The sequence below is a fragment of the Lethenteron reissneri genome, chromosome 4 (genome assembly GCF_015708825.2).
Source record: "Lethenteron reissneri isolate LAM-NWPU_2019-01 chromosome 4, ASM1570882v1, whole genome shotgun sequence".
Taxonomy (NCBI): Eukaryota; Metazoa; Chordata; class Hyperoartia; order Petromyzontiformes; family Petromyzontidae; genus Lethenteron; species Lethenteron reissneri.
In genome coordinates, this window is record NC_083782.1 from 1,870,866 (window position 1) to 1,896,335 (window position 25,470).

Sequence of the window (25,470 nt, forward strand, 5' to 3'; positions counted from 1 at the left end):
TATTTGTAATGGTTTTTTTTCTTCCAAAAATACACAGCTGTTATAATCGCAGGCATGAATGGTTTGTTCCTTGGCTGCAAAAGGGTGGGCAGACCGAGAATCACTGCAAGGCCAGAATAGCTCACATTAACTAATCACCTGGATACATAGCAATTCGAAATATAACAGGCATGTGTCAAGAGTTAATAATTACATTTGCACATTCGTATGTGGAATGTTTAGGCTTGAACTGCGTTTTCAAGATTGTACAACATTCAAAGGCAACTGACTGGCACACTAAAACTGATTGGTACATGAATGCCTAAATCGTTCCACCATTAACAACAGGGATTGTAACAATGTGTGCGTGCGCTTTTGGGGAAGATATGGCAACGTTTAGAAATGTGCATTAAGATCCAGCAAGGTAAATTAAACTACAATTTTGTAGCCAAAAAACATATTTGTAAACAAATAAGTGAACACATTTATACCTTCATTTATCCATGATGATATAAGATATAAAGACACCACCACCACTAAGCATTCAAATTATTAAAACATAACAATAACACTACCCCCAGTGCCACCAATCCCATTCAAACACAAACCAAAATCAACGGTTAAATCACAAGCCGCATCACACAACACTGAATGAGTATGAATGAAAGATGCCACTTTAGAGGCCATAGAGCGGTAGGCTCGCTTCAGATGACAAATAATGACGACGAGATGGAATCGGTGATCACATGACGGGATCGGGTCAGAAATTAAGGTACCAGGAAGAAGGCAAGAGTGGTGTCCATCTCAGTCGGACAAGCTGAAAGGCAACTCGGATGGCTAAGACGTGCCACGAGTGGAAAGGAAACCCACATAGGGAGAAACGCAATGAACGTGGAAACACCAGCGCACATACCGAGGCAGGGCTAGAGAGAGGTGGCTCCCTCTAGCATCTCACGGTGGCAAGATGTTAACAACCTCGGCTGGTATACAGGTTGTGGGTTCGATCCCGACTCTTAGACGCCTATATACATGGGAGTATGCATTTCCTCCCATGGTTACGTGGATTTTTCACCAGGTCGTCCGGTTTTTCCCTCCACATTTAGAAACGTGCTTAAGAGTATATGGCTACTATAAATTTCCACGTGATAAGCCACTTTGTTCAGCTATCATTTGTGGGCTATATAGCTCAGTGGGCCTTACCTGGTAAAAAAATGTGAGTTTAGTGTTAGTTTTCAAAGTGGTAAACCGACAAATAAAGGACTGCAGAGTGGATTTGGAGATGGTGCAGGAATAGGAAGGGATCGAGAAAAAGGATCAGGAAGACAGACTCCCACATGAGTGGGAAGAATCCCAGAAAGAATCAGAGGAGGGACGATGAGCGTTCTGTGCTTCAGGTCAGCAGAGTCTCCGTGCAGTTGTATACCCAGTCGTGTCGCTCGTTCATGGGCATCACATGGTGCCCGATCTGCAGGAGACAGGAACAGACTGTTATCTACAACCAGACCCTGGTCGTGCCATGCTGTTATAAGAATGGGCCCCGTACGAAACGGAAGTGGGCATAAGGAAGCCCCAATGACCACGAGCGTTGGCAGCACTGTGTAAGATCGGCACGGTTGGCTACGTACGGTGCAGAAGAAGTCCAACATACACACAAGATGTTGGGATCGTACCACTGTAGTGTGGGGAGGGACTTCAACGGCGAACACGTCCATGCCGCGACTGCTTACGCAGTTCTTGCTCTGGGAGCAATCGACGCGCACCACAACTTTGATGTCGCGCTGAAAATAAAAGCAACGCCAAGCATCAACGTGTTTATAGAACGGCTGATTTATTAAACGTTATTATCCAATACACGTGGGAATTTTTTACTGGGCAATCCAGTTTCATTCGACATGCAAAAATACGCATTAAAATCTTCATGTTATTAATGCTACTTTTTTATGCCACACAGATACATAATTGCAACGTCTCTTGATCTTGCAGATCAACAGGGAATACACCATCCTAATCAAGGCAGAGTGGTACAATGTCCTTATTAGAGTAGTGAGTAAGAACTTTTGAGATTATCTCTCTGGCCTGTCTATTTATATGCTATGAAAAACTATAACTAAACATCGATTTAAAGCTTTCGTGACTGCAGGGATTCATCTTCTTGGTTGTTTTGGTTAATGTCACGTAGAAGGGAGATAATGAAATAATAAAAATAAAACATAATAAAATACAATTCTCACGACGTTTCGGATCTACCCCGTACTATATACTGCCATAGACAAATCCAACATTAAATTATATACTGCATTACTATACACCACCCTATACCTTAGACTATACATTGTAATATTACAGTATGTCTTATTCTACCCACCTGACATATTTCGTTGCTTCCTCTTAGTACCTTTTACGTAACGGTCAATGGTATAGTGTATAGCAGATTGTATAATAATAAATAGTATAAAAGTGTAATATTTAATATAATGTATAAGGTAATATATAGTATCGTAAATGTATAGTGAATATACAGCAGTGTGGTATACAGTAGGGTGGGTAGAATAATACATAGTGTAATATTACAATGTATAGTCTAAGGTGGTGTATAGTAATGCAGTATATAATTTAATGTTGGATTTGTCTATGGCAGTATATAGTACGGGGTAGATCCGTCTGATGTAAGGAAAAATTTAGCTGGAGGCATATTATATTTTTTGCGACATAGAATTGTAATGTATGACTTACTGTTAGTAGCTCAGCTTTTTGGAGAGTATATTTAGTATATTGATGATATTGATGTAGTTTATATTTTAGTTTTTTACGTGGTGGTTTGGCTGCTACAGCTCCTTACTATTAAAATTCCTTCCCTTTATTACTGCTAACCCTACCTCCTCCCTTTGTTGCTGCTAATCCTACATTATGCACGGGCATAATATGACTTTGAGACCCCCCCCCCCCTCCTACACATTCCACAAGTAGTGACTAATCCCATATCTGCATTTTCCATAAATATGCGAAATTCCTCTGTTGATATGCAAATTCCTATGTCAAGGCGCTCTTCCCCCCCTAACCCAGCTTAAATATACGCTGCCAAGCATGGTGGTGTTCATTCAGACGCTGTCTTTCCGACAGACCTGTTTTTCACCTGAGGACGGCTGCTTGCGTTGTGGCCGAAACGTCGTGAGAATTGTATTATTTTATTATATTTTATTTTTTATTATTTTATTATCTCCCTTCTACGTGACTTTACCGAAAGAACCAAGAAGATATAACTAAACAATTTTTATTTTACCAGGTAAGGCCACTGAGCCAACCAACTAATCACGCTGCCCCAGAAAATCACAGACGTGAGCCAAAACATTAAACTAAAACTGAACTCTTTTTTATTTTGCCAGGTAAGATCCACTGGGATATACAGCTCTTTTTCAGAAGCGACCTGGACACAAATGATAGCTCAACAAAGTGGCTTATCTTGTGGAAATTGCAGGCAAAATTCGAAATGTGGAGGGAAACACCAGAGGACCTGGAGAAAAATCCACACGACCACGGGGAAAACATATACAGGCGTCAAGGTTTGGGATCGAACCCATGACCTTCTGTATATTGGGCGAGGGAGATAACATCTCACCATCGCGGCACCGTTGCCTCAAGATGCGCGCTGTAACAGGACATAATGAACCCCGCGACTGATTGAATGATAAACTATGTTGGATTATGTTAAATCATTCAGATTAACTTTTTTGGGTTAGATTGCGTAAATGTAAATGTGTCGTAAACCCACCTCTACCCGATGCAGCCAATTAGTAATGCTTGTCATGTGACCAAAATATGGCAATTCGTAAAAACGCAGGGCCCGGAGAAAAATCCACACGACCATGGGGAGAGAGAGAACAAGCAAACTCCAAATATACAACAGGCATCAGTGTTGGGATTGAACCAACGACCTCCTGTATACCGGGCGAGGGAGATAAAATGTCGCCGTTGCCTATTCCAAGTAATCGCTCGTTCAGCACTCACCTTGTTCTGCAGCACGGTGGTGACACGGCTCTCGCTGCGATGCACGTGCACCACGATGCTCTCGCTGGCGTCCAGCGCCCGCGCCTCCCCCTTGCCCGCCGTGGCCTCGCAGACGGCACGGGTGAGGCGCCAGCCCAGCGCCTCCACGGGCAGAGCGCTTAGCCGTGGGCGCACCTCCTCCGCGAACACATCCAGCACCAGCGGGCACGCCTGGCGCGAGAAGACATTTGCCAACGTGTCAGCCCGTGGCAGTGCAACAGTTACACGGAATCAGAATATTTGTTTATACTGGAGGAATCCCGATGAGCTGTAAAAGCTCTTTTTCACACATGTCCAGCCGGTAGGAGTGAGTTGGAATGTTACAACAAAGTATAGGAAAGGTAAGCAAATCACGAAAGAAAATGTTTCCCGAAGAAAACGAAGCAATTTTTATTTTACCAGGTAAAGCCCACTGAGCTATTAACTTATTTTTCAGAAGTGGCCTGGCCACAAATTACTCTTAAGATTGATATAGGGGTGGTGACATTGCCCAGTGGTCGCGCGTTTGCTGGTTGATGCAGAGGTTCGTAGTTTCAGGCCACCAGCCACCCTGGTTAATATTGCTGCGGGTGTATTAACCAAAGAATATGCGCCATCTGATTCACTGATGTCATGGTCCTAATAACTACAAATAACCCACAAACTACTCAATTTTGTAAAATCTCAAAGCAACATCCTCATCTTCTGGCAGACTATCCGTCTGTGAAACTTAGCATTCTCATTATAGCTTTGCACATGTTTACCAAAGGTACTTAGTTATTTTGAGATTCATGTATTTTTTTTACAAAATACACCATTATCAATTATTTGCGCAACATGATAGACGATAACAAGGCAAGGCCCTTTGTCAATGCAAAACTGGATAAAGCCCTACCCATGCTGTGTCAGTCAATGGGGTCGTTTGACCATACTTCACCAAGTTGGATCGTGCAGGTAAAGGGGGGCGGGGGTCAGAACCAGTTTAGATATCATTCAGTACTGATGTTAAACTAAACTTTATTAAACTATTTTAATTTCACCAGGTAAGGCTTACTGAGCTATATAGCTCTTTTTCAGAAGTGACCTGGCCACAAATGAAAGTCAAACGAAGTGGCTTATCACGTGAATTTAGAGCAGCCAAATACTCTAAACACATGTTGTTTCTAAATGTCGAGGGAAAAACCAGAGGACTTGGAAAAAAATCCACGTAACCATGGGGAGAGAGAGACACGCATACTCCAAATATACAGGCGTCAGGGACGGGATCGAACCCACGACCTCTTGTATACCAGGCGGGGTAGTTAACATCTCATCACCGAGACGTCCATGTTAGCCATTGCCGGGTAATAAACTCAGGTAGCTGGACTCAGAGCGAAGCTCTAACCACTGCACCACGACTCCACCCAAAACAACTTGTGCTAAAGAAAAAAAAAAACTAACAAAAACCACAATCAACTTCCCAACAGACAGTACTGGATGTGTTTGCGTGTTTCAGGGCAATGAGGATGCTTGTGTACGCACCTCATCCAGATGCAGATCCCGGTTGTATCCCATGGCCTCCAAGGTGACCCACAAATCTCTAGGGTCGCCACCCTGGTCCCTGGCCTCCATGAGCGTGAGATCCAGGAAGCCCTGGCGGGTCAGCTCGTTTCTCTTCATGTCGAAGTTGGCTGAGTGCGCGGGAACGTGCACAGTGACATTAGCGGGCTGCTGCGGCATTCCGCGCCAACACGGGGCTTCAACAACTAACATACGTACCTACAGGTACGAAAACAAAATGCATGTAACTATGCACAAATTCATTGGCTGAAATAAATTATCATTCTCATGACACACGCATCAGAATCGTTCGTATATAAATTAAATATATGCAATTTATAAGAATTGCCATAAATGTGCTAATCTTACATTAGACGAATGCAGGAAACTGTACACACAAAATAGTAGTACAAATGTGACAAGAATAATAAAACAAAAACAACAACAAAAATTCCTTTTTTAAATAAAATTGTGACCACTCTATCAATGTGTAGTGACTGTGAATGTCACTATGTGGTGCTGGGCTTACGAAGCCACGGTGGATAATGTGTTGGCATTATGTGTCGCCCGCTTACTGGGCATAATACCAGCCTTAGCGGTGCTTGGGTAAGCGCTGGTCAGCGCGGAGGCACCACGTAGAGTGTGCGGTGCGGGCTCCCGGTGAGGGAGCAAGAGAGAGTGTCAGCCAGACAGGGTTATGTTGGGGCATGATACGCTGGTTGACCTGCCGACATGTGACCGGATGATATTGGAGGGGGGCCACCGGTGGACGGGGGCCGCTGGGCGGTCACGTGGTATAAAAGAGCTCTCGGGAGCCTTCGGGAAAGAGCTCGAGAGATCTAGAAGGTGGGCGGGTAGAGAGGCGGAGCCAGCCCCAGCCCAGGCCGATATAACGGGGCTCCATGAGGGACTCGGGGTTCTTCGTGTTGCTGGTGAAGAAGATCCACGTCGGGTAAAAGAAGCCTCTAGCCACGCGGTCTAGAACCCAGCTTGTGGTCCGGGCCGGGATAGCGAACTGTGTCTAGTTCTGCCGTAGCGTGGCTAAATGGGCATTCAACACCCAAGTGTAGGTTGTGTTGTGTTATAATCTTGATTTGAAGCTTTCGTGACTGCAGGAATCCATATTCTTTGGTTCTTTCGGTAAAGTCACGTAGGTATAAAATAAAATAGATCACGACGTTTCTGGCGCAACACAAGCGCCCGAAATCAGGTGGGAAAGCATGGTCTGCTGCTGAGTCAGACTGTTTTAAAAGGTTTGAAATAGGTGTAGCCCAAGAAGTGGCCGGGGCTAGTGATGTTAATGTGAGAAAACACATTAACATCACTAGCCCTGGCCACTTCTTTATGACCCTTGGGCTACACCCATTTCAAACCTTTTAAAAAAGTCTGCCTCAGCAGCAGACCATGCTTTTCTACCTGATGGACGCTTGTGTTGCATCATAAACGTGATTTATTTTATTTTATACCTACGTGACTTTACCGAAAGAACCAAAGAGTACGTGTTATGTTGTGTTGAGTTGGTGAAATAAATAGTGTTGCTCCCAAGACAACGTCTGCGACTCAGTTGGACTCACTACAAATGCATTTGATCGCTGGTATTCAAAATATTTGAAGGCCTATTAAATAACCCATACTGCCATCCTCTGACCACCTCACACAGCAGTTATTCACATACTTTGTATTTCATGCACATAACAACCTCTCTGGGAATCATCAACCTTGCCTAAAAAATGCTGGGGTATAGCCCCTGTACAACAGTGCCTGACAATGTACCCTTGTATCTGTGATGCTGCTGCTGCCACTACATTATGCTTGACCCATTGAACTCTGACCTTTGCACACCTCCCAGGCGCTGGAATCGCACTCCTCCCCGCTGGTGCGCAACTCAAACAGGTTGTACTCCTCCAGGCTGAGCAGCCCGTTCCCGTCCAGATCTATGATCTCGAAGATATCCGACAGGATTGTCCTGCATGCGCACACACACAATGTGTAATGAATCTATCAATAACACAAATGAGATACACAGACATTGTATTAAATATAATCATAAAACATGAATAGAAAAATTAACACAAACCAAACATAACCCTTTTATCAATTTGGCCAGTTTCCAATCAGGCAAGGCCTTCATTAGCAACACATTATACAAACATGTGTTCATACCGGACTAATTTCACGAGTTAAAATGCACCCCGCTCCCATTACAGATAGACAGACAAACGGACTGGCAGAGCAAATGCATACGTCCTTTCAACAGCCTCAGTTGTAATGCGTTAATTAAAAACAAACTCCCAACGCAAATGAGCGAACCGACCGGAACTGGCGCGTGAGCTCCAGTTCCCCGTTCTCAGCTGTCGTGATGAGGGCGGTGCTCTTGCTGGCGGTGGCGGCAGTGCTACTCCGCTTACGCAGGCGACAGCCCGTGGTGAAGGGCACAAGGAGGTAGGAGCCTTTCTGAAGGTCCCCGCGCCAGGCAAACGTCTGCCGATGGGAGGCAAACGCGTGTCTCATACCCTCACCGGTACATTAGCAAAGTGGTTGTCACCCAGGGGGTACGTAGACCCTTTCGGGGTACGTGGCAATTACACCAGGGGGGGTACGTGAGGTGATTTATAAATGTGCAAAATGTATCATATGTGAGAGTCATTAGTGAATAACCATATTTGAATGGGCCAATACAAAAATAACTATCATGACATTTAAATCCATATTGTAACTTAGGACTGTAAACAATGTGGTTTTCCAGAGTAACCAGCGAGCACAAAAAAATTACATCACACATGCAGAGCGTCCGTTGATTTTATTATTCGCCTGCAGTTACTAGCTAATTCTGATACTTCACAAAATGGACATTTGGTAATAAATATTAATGTTCATTATTCATACATTGATTTCTCAGATAACCATGTTGGGTCAGGCAAGGGGGTACAACTCGGTTGAAACAAAGTTCAACAAGGGTGGGGTACAGTAGTAGCCAAACAAAGTTGAGAACCACTGCACTAGCGGGTCCACCTGGTTTCACTGAGCCAGGCTAAGGCTTAAGCAGAATTATTTTGTACAAGTTTCAGGAACTGCAGTGTACTGTGCGTCACAAAGTTGCATATTTAACACAATGGCGACCAAGGTATGGGCGGGTATGTGAAGAAAGTTCAGGTATCTGAACGTCTACGTAAAATTACAGTTACAACCATCGTGCACCAATAGGTTACTGGAGAAAATACATCTGAAACTGCTTTAAACGTAGAAGAAATGCATGACTATATTAGAACGAAGGAAATAACATGCGACATTAAGATTGCATTACCGTATATGAAAAAGTGGGAGTTATAAACTTCTATAGCAAACATATGAAATTTATGCCATACACAAACATCGCACAAATATTGCAAGAATAAAAATCCGTGGCTGGAATTTTACCTCCTTGTGACAAAGCTCGGTAAAGCTGACCAGATCCTTCGCGTTAGCAGAGTCACCGTTATCTCGCAGTATGAACACAGCTGTGTCCACACCAAACCAGGTAGACCTTGGGCCTGTTGGTAGGGCCATCATTAGTACATGCTCCATAGCAGCCTACCGCGATGATATCTGCTATTGAACAAGTTTATATAGACGACAGTTCGAGGAAACTAATGGGCAAAACTCTTGCTCAAGCCACGAGCCTCATTAAAAATTATAAATTGTTTATATCACCTGACGATTCCTGCTGCGCTTGAGTCAACTTGAGGATAAGACTCGCTAGAAAAGCCAACCAATTAATCATGTTGCCCCAGAAAATCGCAGACGTGGCCCAAAACATTCAACTAAAACAAAATAATTTTTGTTTTACCAGGTAAGGCCCACTGCACTATAAAGTTATTTTTCAGAAGCGACCTGGCCACAAATGATAGCTCAAAGAAGTGGCTTATCATGTGGAAATGTATTGCAGCCAAATAATCTAAACACGTGTTTCTAAATGAAGAGGGAAAAACCAGAGGATCCGGAGAAAAATCCATGCAACCACGTGGAAATCATGCAAACTGCAAATATACAGGCGTCAGGGTCGGGGTTGAACCCATGACCCCTGTGTAGTGCGGTAACATACGCGGTGCGCACTGTTGGCCGAGGGCAACCGAGGTCAGGCAGGTGCGCGTGTGCAACGTGAGGTTGCACAAGCAAACCTCCACCTCATTAAGGGGAAAATCGGGTGCAGACGGGGTCGGCCCGGGGTTGCAAGCTCATACCGAGGTATTGCCAGGGAGATATGCGATAAGGGGTGATTGATGGCCTGACAGGCTCCAGCCTGTCTGGCCCTAAAGAGACACAAGGGAGGAGCTGGATAATTGGGAGGATAAACGGAGGCGCGTGGGAGCGGAGCGGGAGTTCGGGTTGCTGGGACCAAGGTGAAGACATCTCGCCGCTGCCGCTCAAGCCAGGGATGGACCTCAACCCTCACGAGTCGCCGAGCGGGTGATGGTTGATCCCACCGCCCAGATCGGACGAGTGAGTGGGTCTGAGGGAACGTAGGCGAGGGCAGCGGCGCAGAAGGAGAGCAGCTACGTTGCAGCCTCTGTGTGAGCGAAGCTGTGGGTCAAGCCTCTGTGTGAGCGAAGCTGTGGGTCAAGCCTCTGTGTGAGAAGCTGCTGAGTGCAAGCCTCTGTGTGAGAGCTGCTGTGTGCAAGCCTCTGTGTGAGCGCTGCTGTGTGCAAGCTCTGTGTGAGCGCTGCATTGTGCGAGCTCTGTGTGAGCGCTGCTGTGTGCGAGCCTCTGTGTGAGCGCTGCTGGGTGCGGAGCTTCGAGTGCGGAGCTACCGAGAGCGGGAGCTGCCGTGTGCAGAGCTGTGAGTGCGGAGGTGTGAGTGCGGAGCTGCTGAGACGAAAAGCTGCCACAGGCAGGTTAGCGAGGTGTAAAGTAGATAAGGAAAGTTAGTCAACAAAGGTGACCGTATAGACAGAGACAGGAGTGCCTACAACTGCTGCAAGAATCTATATATATAAAATCGTTCATGTCTGTCTGTCTGTGTGTGTGTGTGTGTATTTCGGCCCATACGCACTTTCATTGGACGGCGGTTGCCCCTGGCAACGGCTAGCCACGCCTTCGCCGCTTTCATTGGACCTGGCAACGGCTAGCGACGCCTTCGCCAAGGGCTGCAGTTTCATTGGACGGCGGTTGCCCCTGCCAACGGCTAGCCACGCCTTCGCCACTTTCATAAGCTCCGTATTTAATTAAATAATAGCCATTACACAGTATTGTTGGAGCGCTAGGGGGGGGGGAAGGAACGCCACCCGTACCCTGCCTCTTCCAAGCCGACAATTTTAGGCGAGGCCGCAGGCTTTGCACGCTACTAGGCCTCGACACCCACCACGCCACTCTGAGGTAAATTCATCAAAGTTTTTCCTACTCTTCACTACACCCCCACCACAATGTGTGCTATTAATATTACTTTTAAACCCAACGCGCCAACAATCGATTACTTTAATGTTCACTGTACAAATACTCATTAAGCTGGGTGAGCGTACTGCCAGTCTATCATGTACACTGTAGCCTGCTTATTAAGCTCGGTGAGCGTACTGCCACTCTATCATGTACACTCTAGCCTGCTTATGAAGCTGAGTGCGTGTACTGCCAGTCTATAATGTGGACTCTTGCCTGGTTATTATAATCGATTCTTTATATGTTCTTTGTACAAACAGTCATTAAGCTGCTTGAGCGACCCCAGTTCGATTCCAACTCACGCCCACCACCGCTGACGATTATTTGAAACGGACCTGGCCCTCCCCTACGTCCACTCAGCCTCAAAAGCGTAACTGCTGTCGTGTGTGAACATCGTCACTGGGGAGACAAAGGCGGCGGGGCATCGTGGATCCAAGTCCCGGGCGAAGCCGGGTCATGTGTATGTGTGTTTGTGTTTATGTGTATGTCTGTGTGTCTCTATGTATGTGTGTATGTATGTGTATGTATGTGTTTGTGTGTATGTGTGTCTGTATGTATGTGGGTTTTTTTTTATGTCTTTATGTGTATGTCTGCGTGTCTCTATGTATGTGTGTATGTACGTGTGTGCATGTGTTTGTGTGTATGTATGTGTGTGTCTATGTATGTGTGTGTCTATGTATGTGTGTGTATGTGTGTGTATGTATGTGTGTTATGTGTCTGTCTGTGTCTGCATGTATGTGTGTGTGTATTGTGTATGTGTTTGTGTGCATGTATGTGTGTGTTTGTGTGTATGTGTATGTCTGTGTGTATGTGTTTGTGTGTATGTGTGTGTATGTATGTGTGTGTATGTGTTTGTATGTGTTTGTGTGTTTACGCTCGCATTACACAAATGTGTTGCTGGTCTAAGGCGTTCCTCGCACAGCATTGCCGCTTTATTATTTCAGTCGTTTACTGCCTTACGCACCCTGAAAGTCGTGTGTGTCTGCAGCAAGCGCGTGTATGTGTACCTATGGACGCGCGCGCGTGTGTTGTGTAGGGGGAACGGTAGTGTAGTGCTTAGCGTGCTGTCTGTGTCTGTGTGTGTGTGTGTCTGTCTGTGTCTGTCTGTGTGTGTCTGCGTGTGTCTGTGTGTGTGTCTGTGTGTGTGCGTGTGTGGTGTGTGGTGTGTGGGGAGCGGTAGTGTAGTGCTTAGCGTGCTGTCTGTGTGTCTGTGTGTGTGTGTGTCTGTCTGTGTCTGTCTGTGTGTGTCTGCGTGTGTCTGTGTGTGTGTCTGTGCGTGTGTGGTGTGTGAGGAGCGGTGGGTGTAGTGCTTAACGCTACGCTGCGCTACCAACCCGGCGAACCCAGTTCCATTCCCGCTCACGGCCACCACCGGTGACGATTATTTGAACCTCCCCTAGGTCCACTCAGCCTCAAACGAGTAACTGGTGTGGCGTATTAACATCGGCACTTGGGAGACAAAGGCGGCTGGGCGTGGTAGATCCAAGTCCCGGGCGAAGCCGGGTCATGTGTATGTGTTTATGTGTATGTCTGTGTGTCTGTATGCATGTGTGTATGTATGTGTGTGTATGTGTTTGTGTGTATGTCTGTGTGTGTATGTATGTCGGTTTTGCCGCCGTGGTGGATCCAAGTCCCGGGCGAAGCCGGGTCATGTGTATGTGTTTATGTGTATGTCTGTGTGTCTGTATGCATGTGTGTATGTATGTGTGTGTATGTGTTTGTGTGTATGTCTGTGTGTGTATGTATGTCGGTTTTGCCGCCGTGGTGGATCCAAGTCCCGGGCGAAGCCGGGTCATGTGTATGTGTGTATGTGTTTATGTGTATGTCTGTGTGTCTGTATGCATGTGTGTATGTATGTGTGTGCATGTGTTTGTGTGTATGTATGTGTGTGTGTATGTATGTGGGTTTTTTTGTATGTGTTTATGTGTATGTCTGCGTGCCTGTATGTATGTGTGTATGTACGTCTGTGGATGTGTTTGTGTGTATGTATGTGTGTGTCTATGTATGTGTGTGTATGTGTTTCTGTGTTTGTATGTGTGTGTATGTATGTGTGTTATGTGTCTGTCTGTGTGTCTGCATGTATGTGTGTGTGTATTGTGTATGTGTTTGTGTGTGTTTGTGTGTTTACGCTCGCATTACACAAATGTATAATGCGGGTCTAAGGCGTTCCTTACACAGCATTGCCGCTTTATTATTTCAGTCGTTTACTGCCGTATGCACCCTGAAAGTCGTGTGTGTCTGCAGCAATGTGTAATAAAAGGACTCGAACACTTCTTTCTGTCTTCGTGTCTTTATTCAGGTTCACGTCTTTACCCACACGGCACTCTGTTATAACTCCTGTATTTGTAGCCCCCGGCTATTCACTGCTATTATAGCTTCCTCACCCCTCTGACTCTCTGCTTCATCTACTGTAACCTCCTCCCTGCAGACTTGCTGCTACCCCTATGTGCAGACCCTCTGGCTGTCACTGTATGCAGACCCGCTGCCCACTCTCTCTGTGCAGCCCCGCTGCTGACTGCAGCCTCCTCGCTGCTTCGGGTCGGTCACCGCTGGCCAACGGTGCCGATCCTCGCTCCCCCCGTGTTCGTGGCGATCTCGCCACACCCCGCTTCGCCCTTCGTGGCCTTCCTCTGTTCCTGGTTCCCCGTCACTCCCCCTGCTCTTCCGGTTCCCCTCCTTCTATACTCAACCCCTCTCCCCCCACGTGACCTAACTCCTCCCCCCCTGACGGCACCTCAGAAGGGCCGTTTACAACCGCATTACATCACCCTCCCCCCTAAAGAAAATCCAGCCGACCTCGGCTGAATTGCAACCTGAAAAGCAATGCGGGTGTAAAGGGCCAACACGCAAAAAGACACGAAGCATTGAAGAACATTATAACAATAACACAACACAACACAATCTAACGAAACGTGAGGGATTTCGAGCGAGTACGGGTAGCCGGGCCGTCCCGGACGGTCGGCGGCCCACCCGCCGAGCGGGAACGTGGAAGGGTTTTAGGGGCGACGGGCGCAAGTTCTTCCGTCGCCATTGGAGGCCCGCCACTGTCCCGCTCGCGTCCAGAAACATCCCGTACTCGCGTCCGCGGAGGGATAGGAAGAGCTGCAGGTCCCGTGGGTTCTGCGGCTCCGGTCGGCGTCCCACAAGCGGAAGGTCCTCCTCCCTGCGCTGTCACGGCCGGCTTGTCTGTGAAGGGTACGACAGGCGCTCTCGCAAGGTCAGCAGACACAGGCAAGGGCGAGTCGGCAGCAACAGACCCCGGCAAGGCAACTTGGGGAGATGACGCATCCGGCCGTGGGGCAATGTATGGCTTCAACCGGGACGTGTGCACGAACCAACGCCGTGCACCAACCTGAACACGCGCCGACTGTGGGTTGGGAACCTCAATGAGGCGGACCGGACCCTGCCAAGGTCGATGTAATTTAGGAGATGTACCTGGCCGCACCTGTGGGCAATGAAGCCAGGCCAGGTCCCCCTTTTTCCAGGGACACTCCCCCTTTGAACGTCGGGCACACCGCTCATTCCTGGCCTGAGCCTTGGCAGTAGCCATGCGGGCATTTTCCCTCGCCTCAGCGACACGCCGAACGTTGTCCTTAATATACTCAGGAAGAGGCTTAACAGGCCCCCTCGCACCGGTTCCCAACTGGTCATGAATCGGCGGCACGTTCTCACGGCCGTACATAAGGAAAAACGGCGAGTATCCAGTAGCCGCGTGCGGCGTCATGCGATACGCCGAAAGCACCCCAGGGATATGCAAATCCCAATCAGATTGGTTTTCCCCGACTGTATGGCACAGCATGGCGGACAGAGTCCGATTCAACCGTTCCACCATACCATCCGTTTGCGGGTGGTAGGGGGACGTCCGTATCTTTTTAGTTCCAAGAGCCGCACACACCTCCCCCAACAATTTAGACGAAAAGTTACGTCCCTGATCCGTAAGGAGCCTCTCCGGAGCCCCTTTGTCCATTACATACCCAAATAGAAAGGCGTCCGTGATAGACGCCGCTGACTGGTCAGGCAAGGGCCAGGCCATCGGCCAGCGAGAGAGGTACTCCACCCCCACCAGTAAATACTTATTCCCTTTAGCTGATGGCGGAAAGGGTCCCAAAATATCTAACGCCACCAACTCATTAACCCGAGATACTTTAATTGATTGTATCGGCGGAACATATGGATGTTTAGGCGGCTTACGGCGGGCACAATCGGGACACGCGCGAACGTGACCGACGACATCCGTCGTCATGCCGTGCCAATAATAGTCTCGTTGCAGCGTCAATAGGGTTTTCTGCACCCCCAGGTGTAAAAGTGTGTCACAGTGCAAAGATCGAATCAACTCATAGCGCAATGACGCAGGCACAACGAGACGCCAGTGTTCCTGTATCCCTTCCCTCCACATCAGTAACCCATCTCGGAGAGCAGTTTCCGAATTACCACCCGCACCGACTTCCTTACCCGCCTTCTCCGTTCGTTTCCGTAACGACACCAAAGAATCGTCCAACATTTGCTCCCGAATCCACACAGACCTTGGAAGACGCAAAATCCCGTCAGCCGGTCCCCCTTCAACCGGTCCCGGTGTAAGCGGAGGTTCGAGAACATCCACTGCCCGCGCGACAGGTTGAGGGGGGGGCTGAGCCGGTCCACACCTATGCGTCCCCGACGCACACGCACAAGGGGATTGTTGCGGCAACCTGGACAGTGCGTCCGCGTTAGCGTGACGCACACCCTTCCGATGGTGAATTTGGAAGGAGAATTCTTGCAACGTGTCCAGCCATCTCGCCAATTGTCCGGATGGCTGGTCCATCTTAAGAGCGTACTGCAAGGCCGCATGGTCCGTTCGGACAATAAACGACCGACCGTACAGATACGGTCGAAATTGGCGGAGAAAATACACAATAGCCAAAAGTTCCCTGCGAGTGACGCAGTAACGAGTTTCCGCGGGAGACAAAACCCGACTCCCGTACGCCACCACACGCTCAACACCACCTTTTGACTGGGACAACACCGCCCCAATCCCGGTGTCACTCGCATCAGTATCCAGAATGAAGGGATGTTCAAAATCCGGATAATCCAACGTCGGCGCAGTAGCCAGTAGGTCGCGCAGGCTCCGAAACGCCGCCTCCTCCGGCGGTCCCCACACAAATTTGTGCCCCTTCCCAGTAAGGAGATGCAAAGGCCTGGCGATAGTAGCGAAATTCGGAACAAACCTCCGGTAATATGAGGCGAACCCCAAAAACCGACGCACATCACCCACCGTGGCGGGGGTTGCCCAATCCCGGACACACGCAGTTTTCTCTGGATCCGTGGCCACCCCGTCCGCACTAACAATATGTCCCAAGTATCGAACGGAACGTTGCAGTAGATGACATTTCTTAGGCTTGAATTTCAAATTAGCAGAACGCATTCTGGCAAAAACGGCCTCCAACCGCAATAAATGCTCATCAAATGTGCGGCTGAAGACAATAATATCATCTAAATAAATGAGACATGTCTCCCACTGCAACCCCGTCAATACCAACTCCATCAATCTCTGAAAGGTGGCAGGGGCTGCATTCAACCCCATCGGCAGACAGTTAAATTGGAACAACCCCTGCGGCGTACGGAACGCTGTCTTTTCCCGCGAGGGCTCGTCAAGGGGAAGCTGCCAGAAGCCCGAAGAGAGATCTAGCGTTGAAAAAAACTTAGCCCCTGACAAGGCGTCGAGAGAATCGTCCATACGCGGCAGGGGATACGCATCTGCCACCGACACTTTATTTAACTTCCGAAAATCCACACAAAATCGTAATTTACCATCTTTCTTTTTAACCAACACGACAGGCGCACCCCACGGGCTATTAGACGGAGATATAATATCCGCTTTCAACATGTCTTCCACTGCCCCTCGAACGTGCTCACGCTCAGCCGGACTCATCCGACGCGAGTTCAAGCGGATAGGGGCCGCGTCCCCCGTTTCGATGTGATGAGAGAGCAGCGAGGTGCGTCCCAAGTCCAAATCGTCCGAGCTAAACACATCGGAATAGCTCGCTAATAATTTATGAATCGCACAACGCTGCTCAGCGGAAAGGGCCGAATTTTCCGCACATAATTCGGCGATCCAACGATCGTCCACCCCTCCGTCGTGTGAAACACCACCCACCAGCCCCCCGTCCGGAATGTCACTCTGAGCCGTAAACGCCGTAGTGGCGTGTGCCACAACGGTACCAGCCGGCACACACACGCTTTCAGAAGTCGCATTTAACACCTGCAAAAACGGGCGCTGATCCGGACGGACAATGGTTTGCGCCCCCACCAGTGCCAATCCGCCCGTAACAGCGGCGGACGGCGACAGCAAAATTCCACAAGCACTCTGCCGACCCGGAACCGGCTTCCGGTATCGTAGGGGAATGAGCATCTGCGAGCCAGGTGGAATATCAACTGAAACTTCCGATAACGCCTGCACCTGGGCAACCGGAGCCGGTCGCCCCCAGGTGGACTGTAAAAACGCCAATTTGCGGCCCCCTGGCAGTTCAATGCAATTTTCATTGATTCTAATTAAAATGGGCATCTTAGCCAAAAAATCCGTGCCCAACAAGCAAGGAACCGCCAGGGACCTCGAAATTAACACAACGCCCGAGGCCGAGACCCCCCCGATAGAAATATTAGCGTCCACCTGTCCCACGATGCCCATACTACCCCCGTTCGCAGCGATGCAGGAAGCGTAAGCCGGCCTCACGGCCCCCGGTGGGATGTTCAAAAGATGGAATATGACATCCGAAATAATGGTCGCGGACGCCCCGGAATCCACCAAAATACGCACGTCCACCCCTTGGATCGACCCCGGTACAGTGGACGAACCTGTAGCGGCCGCGACAACCCGCCGAGCCAACTTACGCCACTGCGTTATCGAGCGACAAGGCGCAGATACTGGCCTCCCATATTTTAGAACATCCGCGTCGCACAACAACGGCGATGAGTGAGGTGTCAGGCCTTGCCGGGTGTCTGGTGCGCACCGACTTGCCTGTGCCGGAGGGTCTTTCTTTGGGACGTCCGCGATCGAGGCCTCCTGCTGGGGCGGCCCCGGAACCCGGGCCCAGCAGTCCCTGGCATAGTGGCCCCGACGGCCGCAGCGGAAACAGTCGACGTCGGGTCGGCGCGCAGCAGGCACCCCGTCCCGACGTGGCCGCGCCGGCGGCGGAGCCCGCGGCCCCGGCTCGCTTCGAGCCGGCCACGGAGTGGAGGCGGCCGACAGCTCCTTTGGGCCGGTCGCATCCGGCACGTACACGGCCTTTGTAGGGTCCCACCCTACGGCCCCCCCATCGACGACAGGACCGCCCGTCCACGCCGTGACTTGTTTCCAGCGGCGGAGATTGAACTGGGCGTCCAAACACTTAGCCGCGGTCCGGGACGTGAGTTTCTCGTGACCGCAAGCCGGCATAGGAATGCCCAGATCCCGGGATAACTCCAACATCTTCCCCAAGATGAGAGGTTCCAGCAGGTCAGGCTCCGTCTCCGGGTAAGCGGCCATCGCGAGTTCCAGCACGGCGCCCCTGTACGCTACAGGCGACTCCTCCGGTGCGCGTTGCCGCTGCACGAAGCGGCGATGGGCGTCATCCGGTGGCTCGTACGCGTCCGCCATTTCGTCGAACACTCCACGCAATGTTTTCTTCTTCGCAGCTTTTATAGAGCGAAAAAAACGAACAGACTCATCGTCAAGGAGAGTCGGAAGCACCTCCAGCGCCTCGGCGTCCGTCCACCTTGCCGTTCGTACCGCCGCCAAAAATCGACAAGCGAACGCACTCCAATCGCCCCCGATGGAGAACTCCTTAACAGTTGTAAGGTGACGACTGCGGCTCCTTGGCCTGCTTCCGTCCGTCACCGACTCTTCCGGCGGCAAGTTCAGCAAGGCGTCGCAACGCGGTGTCGCCAAGATGGCGGACGATCTTCGTGGCGGCCCCAAGATGGCGGCTTCCCGCCTTCCGTGGTGCGCCACGCCCAAGATGGCGTCTTCACGCCGCGTGGTCGATGGCGGCGCCATCGAAGACGACCCGGGCTCCTGCCGATCACCACCATCACCTTCCAACGCCGCCCTTGGCGTGACAAGGTCACACAACTCCGTGATGACGGTTTTTAGGGTCGCCAGTTGCTCCGCCATCCGGGTCCATCTTAAATCTTCGTCCTTCAACGCAGATGGGTCGGGCGCAGCGGCAACCTCCTCCACACCCGGGCCCTCACGGATCTCTCCCTCCGCCGAAGTGAAGCCGACCTCAGGAGGAAGATCGTCGTCGTCCGATGATGAAGCCGACGCCGGAGATGGGATATTCTTCTTCCTCAGTTGTTTCGCCATGCCGTTTCACTTCTGACTCCAGTGTAATAAAAGGACTCGAACACTTCTTTCTGTCTTCGTGTCTTTATTCAGGTTCACGTCTTTACCCACACGGCACTCTGTTATAACTCCTGTATTTGTAGCCCCCGGCTATTCACTGCTATTATAGCTTCCTCACCCCTCTGACTCTCTGCTTCATCTACTGTAACCTCCTCCCTGCAGACTTGCTGCTACCCCTATGTGCAGACCCTCTGGCTGTCACTGTATGCAGACCCGCTGCCCACTCTCTCTGTGCAGCCCCGCTGCTGACTGCAGCCTCCTCGCTGCTTCGGGTCGGTCACCGCTGGCCAACGGTGCCGATCCTCGCTCCCCCCGTGTTCGTGGCGATCTCGCCACACCCCGCTTCGCCCTTCGTGGCCTTCCTCTGTTCCTGGTTCCCCGTCACTCCCCCTGCTCTTCCGGTTCCCCTCCTTCTATACTCAACCCCTCTCCCCCCACGTGACCTAACTCCTCCCCCCCTGACGGCACCTCAGAAGGGCCGTTTACAACCGCATTACAAATGGACGCGCGCGCGTGTGTTGTGTAGGGGGAACGGTAGTGTAGTGCTTAGCGTGCTGCCTGTGTCTGTGTGTGTGTGTCTGTGTGTGTGTGTCTGTGTGTGTGTCTGTGTGTGTGTCTGTGTGTGTGCGTGTGTGGTGTGTGGGGAGCGGTAGTGTAGTGGTTAGCGTGCTGTCTGTGTGTGTGTTTCTGTCTGTGTGTGTCTGCGTGTGTCTGTGTGTGTGTCTGTGTGTGTGTCTGTGCGTGTGTGGTGTGTGAGGAGCGGTGGGTGTAGTGCTTAACGCTACGCTGCGCTACCAACCCGGCAAACCCAGTTCGATTCCCGCTCACGGCCACCACCGGTGACGATTATTTGAACCTCCCCTAGGTCGACTCTGCCTCAAACGAGTAACTTAACTACTGTAGCGTATTAACATCGCCACTGGGGAGACAAAGGCGGCCGGCCGTGGTAGATACAAGTCCCGGGCGAAGCCGGGTAGTACAGCTAGTAGAGTAATAAAGTGTCAGCAGGTGACCTGTAACAACGTGTCTGACTGAGTGATTTTAGAAGACACCACACCTGTATACCAGGCGAGGTAGTTAACATCTCCCTACCGTGGCACTGGAATTTCCAAATAAAACAGTCAAAAATGTGCACTTTAATTATTTCCAAAAATACACAACAAAAAAGATTACCAACAGCTACATTACTGCCGAGATGGGGAATCTTTGAGCGGTTATTGGTATGAAATAAATCGGTACGCACCATCCTCTGGGCTCAGGTCTAGAGGCTGCACGGTGATGTAAACACTGGTTGGCTGTGTCAGCTCCAGACGGTAGTGATGGCTCACCAAGCTGCCATCCTCCTCCACGAAGAAGCAACCCTTGCTGCGGATGTGTTTCCAGTCCTGCAGAATCCCATCACAGCAAATGCAATGTGCTCACAACCACTGGCTTGCGGGGGAGACGTACAATAATAATAATGCCTGCTCGCCTTATCACCTGACGTTTGAGTATAATAAAGGAGTAAATAAGGTATGAGTATTTGAAGATAGACAACTCTCATGCGCTCTTTTTTTACATCAAGTAATGTAAATATATTGGGATGTTATGAATGAAAACGTGACAAAAATGCGTACATAAACAACATTTTGAGCAAGAGTTCTTTACTGCAACTATAACCTCTTAAAATGTTTTATTACAGACATTACATTGTACCATTCTCATGCGCTCCTTAATCTAGTTACCTTTGTTGCCTGCTATTTTGCAATATACGCCTTTGCTTGGGAAATTCAATTAAAACACTAAAGATCGCCAACACACAGCACACTCTTCCTGGATCAATTATTTATTATCACTGTAGTGACGTTAATAGTCACGATGACGTTTAGCACCAGCTACTGTCACAAGAGTGGAACTGTACGTCTTGAGCCTCCCTCTGGCACCAGAGTAGATATGGCATGGAAGCGAGCCTAGGGGGCATCGTTCGGGTGACGGTCTGAGGGAGGGCAAGTGAGGACGTGACAGTCTGGGTGAACCCGAGAGGGCACGTGACCCGGACAGGGTAGCGAGGGGAGACACGTGATATATGGCCTAGAGCCTTCTAGTCGGATCTAGAAGGGGGCGTGGCCAGGCCACGCTCAGAGGCATAAAAGGGAAGTCCCGAGAGCCGAACTGGGCTATTTGTTGGAATGGAACCCGTTGGTGCTATGTCTCTCCGATCTTCAGTCTTTACGCTCGGCTTCGTGGGTCAGGCAGTATGTTACGGACTCACCCGGTTATATAGTTACCCCGTTGTGGCCTAGTTAACTAAGTGTACGTTTATGCAGTTACCCTGTTGGGGTGTTATAATAAACGTGTTGCCTCCAAGTTCTAGTGTGTGTCTCCGTGGAACCCACTACATCACAATAAGAGCTCCTTAATGATGCTTTGTAGATACCCAGTATATAAAGCAAAATAATTATATATTTTTCGATCTCCAAGGTTTCCAAAATGACTGCAATATAACATTCCATACCTCCTCTGCCTGTGATTGCATTTAGTGTTGAAACATCTGCAGGAATTAATGTACTTGTGAAATTTGTACTTCATATGTACAAAAACCGATTGCACTCCCCTACTGGAGATTTGTGAAAAAGAGTTTCATAGGTTAGTGGATTCCTCCAGTCTAAATAAAGATTCTGCTTCCGATTCTGTACCTTAGAAGTGTCTTCAACGATAGCATGACATGTTTTTTTTTCCTTCTCTGCCTTGTGGCTTCTTATCCCTCATCTTCCTCCAGTAAAAACACAATTCTCATTTATCTCCCCTGTCTCTCCAACGCACAACTCACTCTTTGTTCAGCGTTATCGGATGCGATAACACTTCGGCGCTGTATAGATCCACATCCTAACTGCATTGTCATTCACCCGTCTACGCGTGATTGCGTCCGTCATGCTCCGTAGAGGCGTGCGCATCACCTTAAGGTTCTTCGGCTCGGGAAGCTTTCCACGTGCATTGCCAGCTGAGACGCTGACCACAGAGGACACGGAGGGTCGGCGATCACGCCCCGACGATGATGGCCTGGAGGCTGCCCGCATGGCTGGCTGCGGGGTGACACGTGGCGACGCTCGGGGCGAGGCTTCGCTCTTGCCTGGAAACAGCCAACGGTTGGGTGAGATGTTAACGACATTGCCTGGTATACAGGAGGTCGTGGGTCCGATCCCGACTGACGCCTGTATATTTGGAGTTTGCATGTTCTCCCTGTGGTCGCGTAGATTTTCTCCGCGTCCTCCGGTTTTTCCCTCCAAATTTAGAAACATGCGTTTATAGTATTTGGTTACGATAAATTTCCACATGATAAGCCAGTTCGTTGAGCTATCATTTGTGGCCAGGTCACTTCTGAAAAAGAGCTATATAGCTCAGTGGGCCTTACCTGGTAAAAAAAAAAAATTGGGGGAATTATTTTTGCCGATTCTCGACCCGTATGCGAGAGATTGAGATTTGGGGCAGCAGTGGGTGACGACTGCCATTGCTTGCAGACCAACCGCTGTCTGGCGATGCCTCCCTCTGAGTCAATCAAACTAGCCAATTGCTTGCACTGTGTTGCGAGTTCCATTTTCAAATAATTCTGTCAATCCACGGCTGAATGAAGGCCTCCCCATGCCCGGGCAGTCACGCGGTATTTGAAGATACTCTCTCGTACTGATCAGTTTGAGTGGGTAAAAGAGAGGGGCTTAGGACTAGTTCAGATATCACTTGCCACTGGTATCAGGCATGCCCGGATATCCAACTCAAGTCACTGGATTCACGGCGCAATGCGCCGACCACTGCCCCTCACATAAGTACCAATAGCGACCCACCCCACGAGTTACTCCACGACCCACCCCAAGAATCCAAATTAGCTGCAACATTTCCATCATATGTGTTAAATAAAACACATATGATGGAAATAATGAGTGTATGTATATTGTGATTTAATAAAGATCAATTTTAATCGATGAATCATGAAACATCTGTGATGTCCACTCTCTGTGTTTCTTCAAATCCAGACTCAAAACATCATTTTTTCCTCCTGCCTATGACCGACGGTTTCTCACTCTAACAAAATATCCCCACTGTTCTGAATAGTGGTCACGTGACAAACCTTACTAGTTGGCTGTGTTGGGTGGAGGTGGGTTTACGACACATTTACATTTACGATATCTAACCTAAAAAAGGTTCCTCTGAATTATATAACATCATTTAACATAGTTTATCATTCAATCAGTCGCGGGGTTCATTTCCTGTTACAATGCACGTCCTGATGCAATGGCACCATGGTGGCGAGATGTTAACCCGGTATGCAGGATCATGGGTTCGATCCCAAACCTTGATGCTTGTATATTTGGAGTTTTTATGTTCTCCCCGTGGACGTGTGGATTTTTATCCAGGTCCTCCGGTTTTTCCCTCCTCATTTAGAATTTTGGCTGCAACAAATTTCCACACGATAAGCCACTTTGTTGAGCTATCACTTGTGGCTCAGTGCGAATTACCTGGCAAAATAAAAATAGTTTACTCTTTGGTTCTTTAGGTAAAGTGACGTAGAAAGAAAAAGAAAATAAATAATAGCATACGTCGTTTCGATTGAAACACATGCAATCATCATCAGGTGCAAATGAAAGAGAAAACAAACCTAGTAAACTTAGAAATATAATGCAATACAACACAGAGAGTCGGCTAGCATAACAGTCAACACCCTAACTGGTTGATTACGTTCTTCCAAAGATTGCTAAATTTGAGAGAGAGGCAAAACACAGACACACATAGACAGACACACAAGCAGAGAGAGATAACACAGAGACACACAGAGAGAGAGACACACATAGGCACACAGAGAAACAACGCCTATGTGACTCTCTGTGTTGAATTGCATTACATTTCCAAATTTTGCTGAGTTTGTTTGATTAAGTGTGTTTTCTCTCCCTGTGTGTCCTCGTATTGTCGCTCTAGTATTTCCTGCAGTCACGAAAGCTCCAAATCTCTCATTGACCTGCTAATTTCTCTACCCCCCCTCTGCCCCCCTCTCTCTCTATATTTAAGGCCTCGACACAGAGGCGTTGTTTCTCTGTGTGCCTATGTGTGTGTTGCTCTGTGTGTCTCTGTGTTATCTCTCTCTGCTTATGTGTCTGTCTATGTGTCTCTGTCTGTGTATTGTCTCTCTCTCAAATTTAGCAATCTTTGGAAGAACGTAATCAACCAGGTAGGGTGTTAACTGTTATGTTAGCCGACTCTCTGTGTTGTATTGCATTATATTTCTAAGTTTACTAGATTTGTTTACTCTTTCATTTGTACCTGACGATGATTGCTTGTGTTGCAATCGAAACGTCGTATGCTATTTAATTTATTTTTCTTTCTATGTGACTTTACCGAAAGACCCAAAGAGTAATTCCTGCAGTCACGAAAGCTCCAAATAAAATTTAAAAATAGTTTAGTTTTATTTTAACGTTTTGGCCCACGTCTGTGATTTTCTGGGGCAGCGTGATTAGTTGGTTGGCTTCTGTAGCGAGTCCGATCTTCGTGCTTACTCAAGCGAAGCCGGAATCGGTGGGCGATATGAAGTAAATCGTAATTCTGTATTAGCGTCGTGGCTTGAGCAACAACATTTGTGACCAGGTTGCCTCTCAGTGGGCCTTAACCTGGCGAAATAAAGAGAGTGTTAGTAGTTGAGTTTGGGGAGCAACGTGCCTGTGCGTGACGCGATGCCCCTCTCCGTTGCTTGGCTGCCCAGTTGCCACACTCTACCCCTGCCGTCCGCTTCTAGTCGCTCCAGCGCCATCCGCTCACACTGCCGAGCGGTTTCCAACACCATCCGGCAAAACTGGCACAGGTAGAATAGAAGCATCCGTGAATTCATAAGAGCTCTTGGGTTGTGTGTACTTGTCGCGTGTTACAGTTACACTGATATATGACTCCGTTTTGTCTGTGGATGTATAAATTACAAATGCATCATTGAAATTACCTGCATAATGTTGTACGTATGTATGTTGAACTTCTTTCACACCGAACATAGCTAACCGCGCTCACCAAAGTGTTGGAAGGTCTGTCGATATATTTGCCAATGGAATATTAAAAGTGTGGTTGAATATAGTATATGAAAAGAACACTTAAATATCTGAAAAATGGACAATGCAATATATTTTATATATATACGAAAGAATGTACAG

The 25,470-nt window shown here is 48.7% G+C and overlaps 1 protein-coding gene across 1 annotated transcript in view; it reads right to left on the reverse strand.

The window, feature by feature from the left end:
• EFCAB7 (EF-hand calcium binding domain 7) overlaps positions 1 to 25,470 on the reverse strand; it is a 40,082-nt gene continuing 14,612 nt past the window's right edge. Inside the window, exons 5-14 of the mRNA XM_061562194.1 lie at positions 24,992 to 25,124; positions 22,246 to 22,418; positions 20,553 to 20,694; positions 8,959 to 9,071; positions 7,856 to 8,022; positions 7,374 to 7,507; positions 5,524 to 5,672; positions 3,985 to 4,194; positions 1,650 to 1,757; positions 1 to 1,444 (exon numbers count right to left, since the gene is read on the reverse strand). Coding sequence (XP_061418178.1) covers positions 1,370 to 1,444; positions 1,650 to 1,757; positions 3,985 to 4,194; positions 5,524 to 5,672; positions 7,374 to 7,507; positions 7,856 to 8,022; positions 8,959 to 9,071; positions 20,553 to 20,694; positions 22,246 to 22,418; positions 24,992 to 25,124 — 1,404 coding nt within the window. The 3' untranslated portion in view covers positions 1 to 1,369. The remainder of the gene's footprint in view (positions 1,445 to 1,649; positions 1,758 to 3,984; positions 4,195 to 5,523; positions 5,673 to 7,373; positions 7,508 to 7,855; positions 8,023 to 8,958; positions 9,072 to 20,552; positions 20,695 to 22,245; positions 22,419 to 24,991; positions 25,125 to 25,470) is intronic.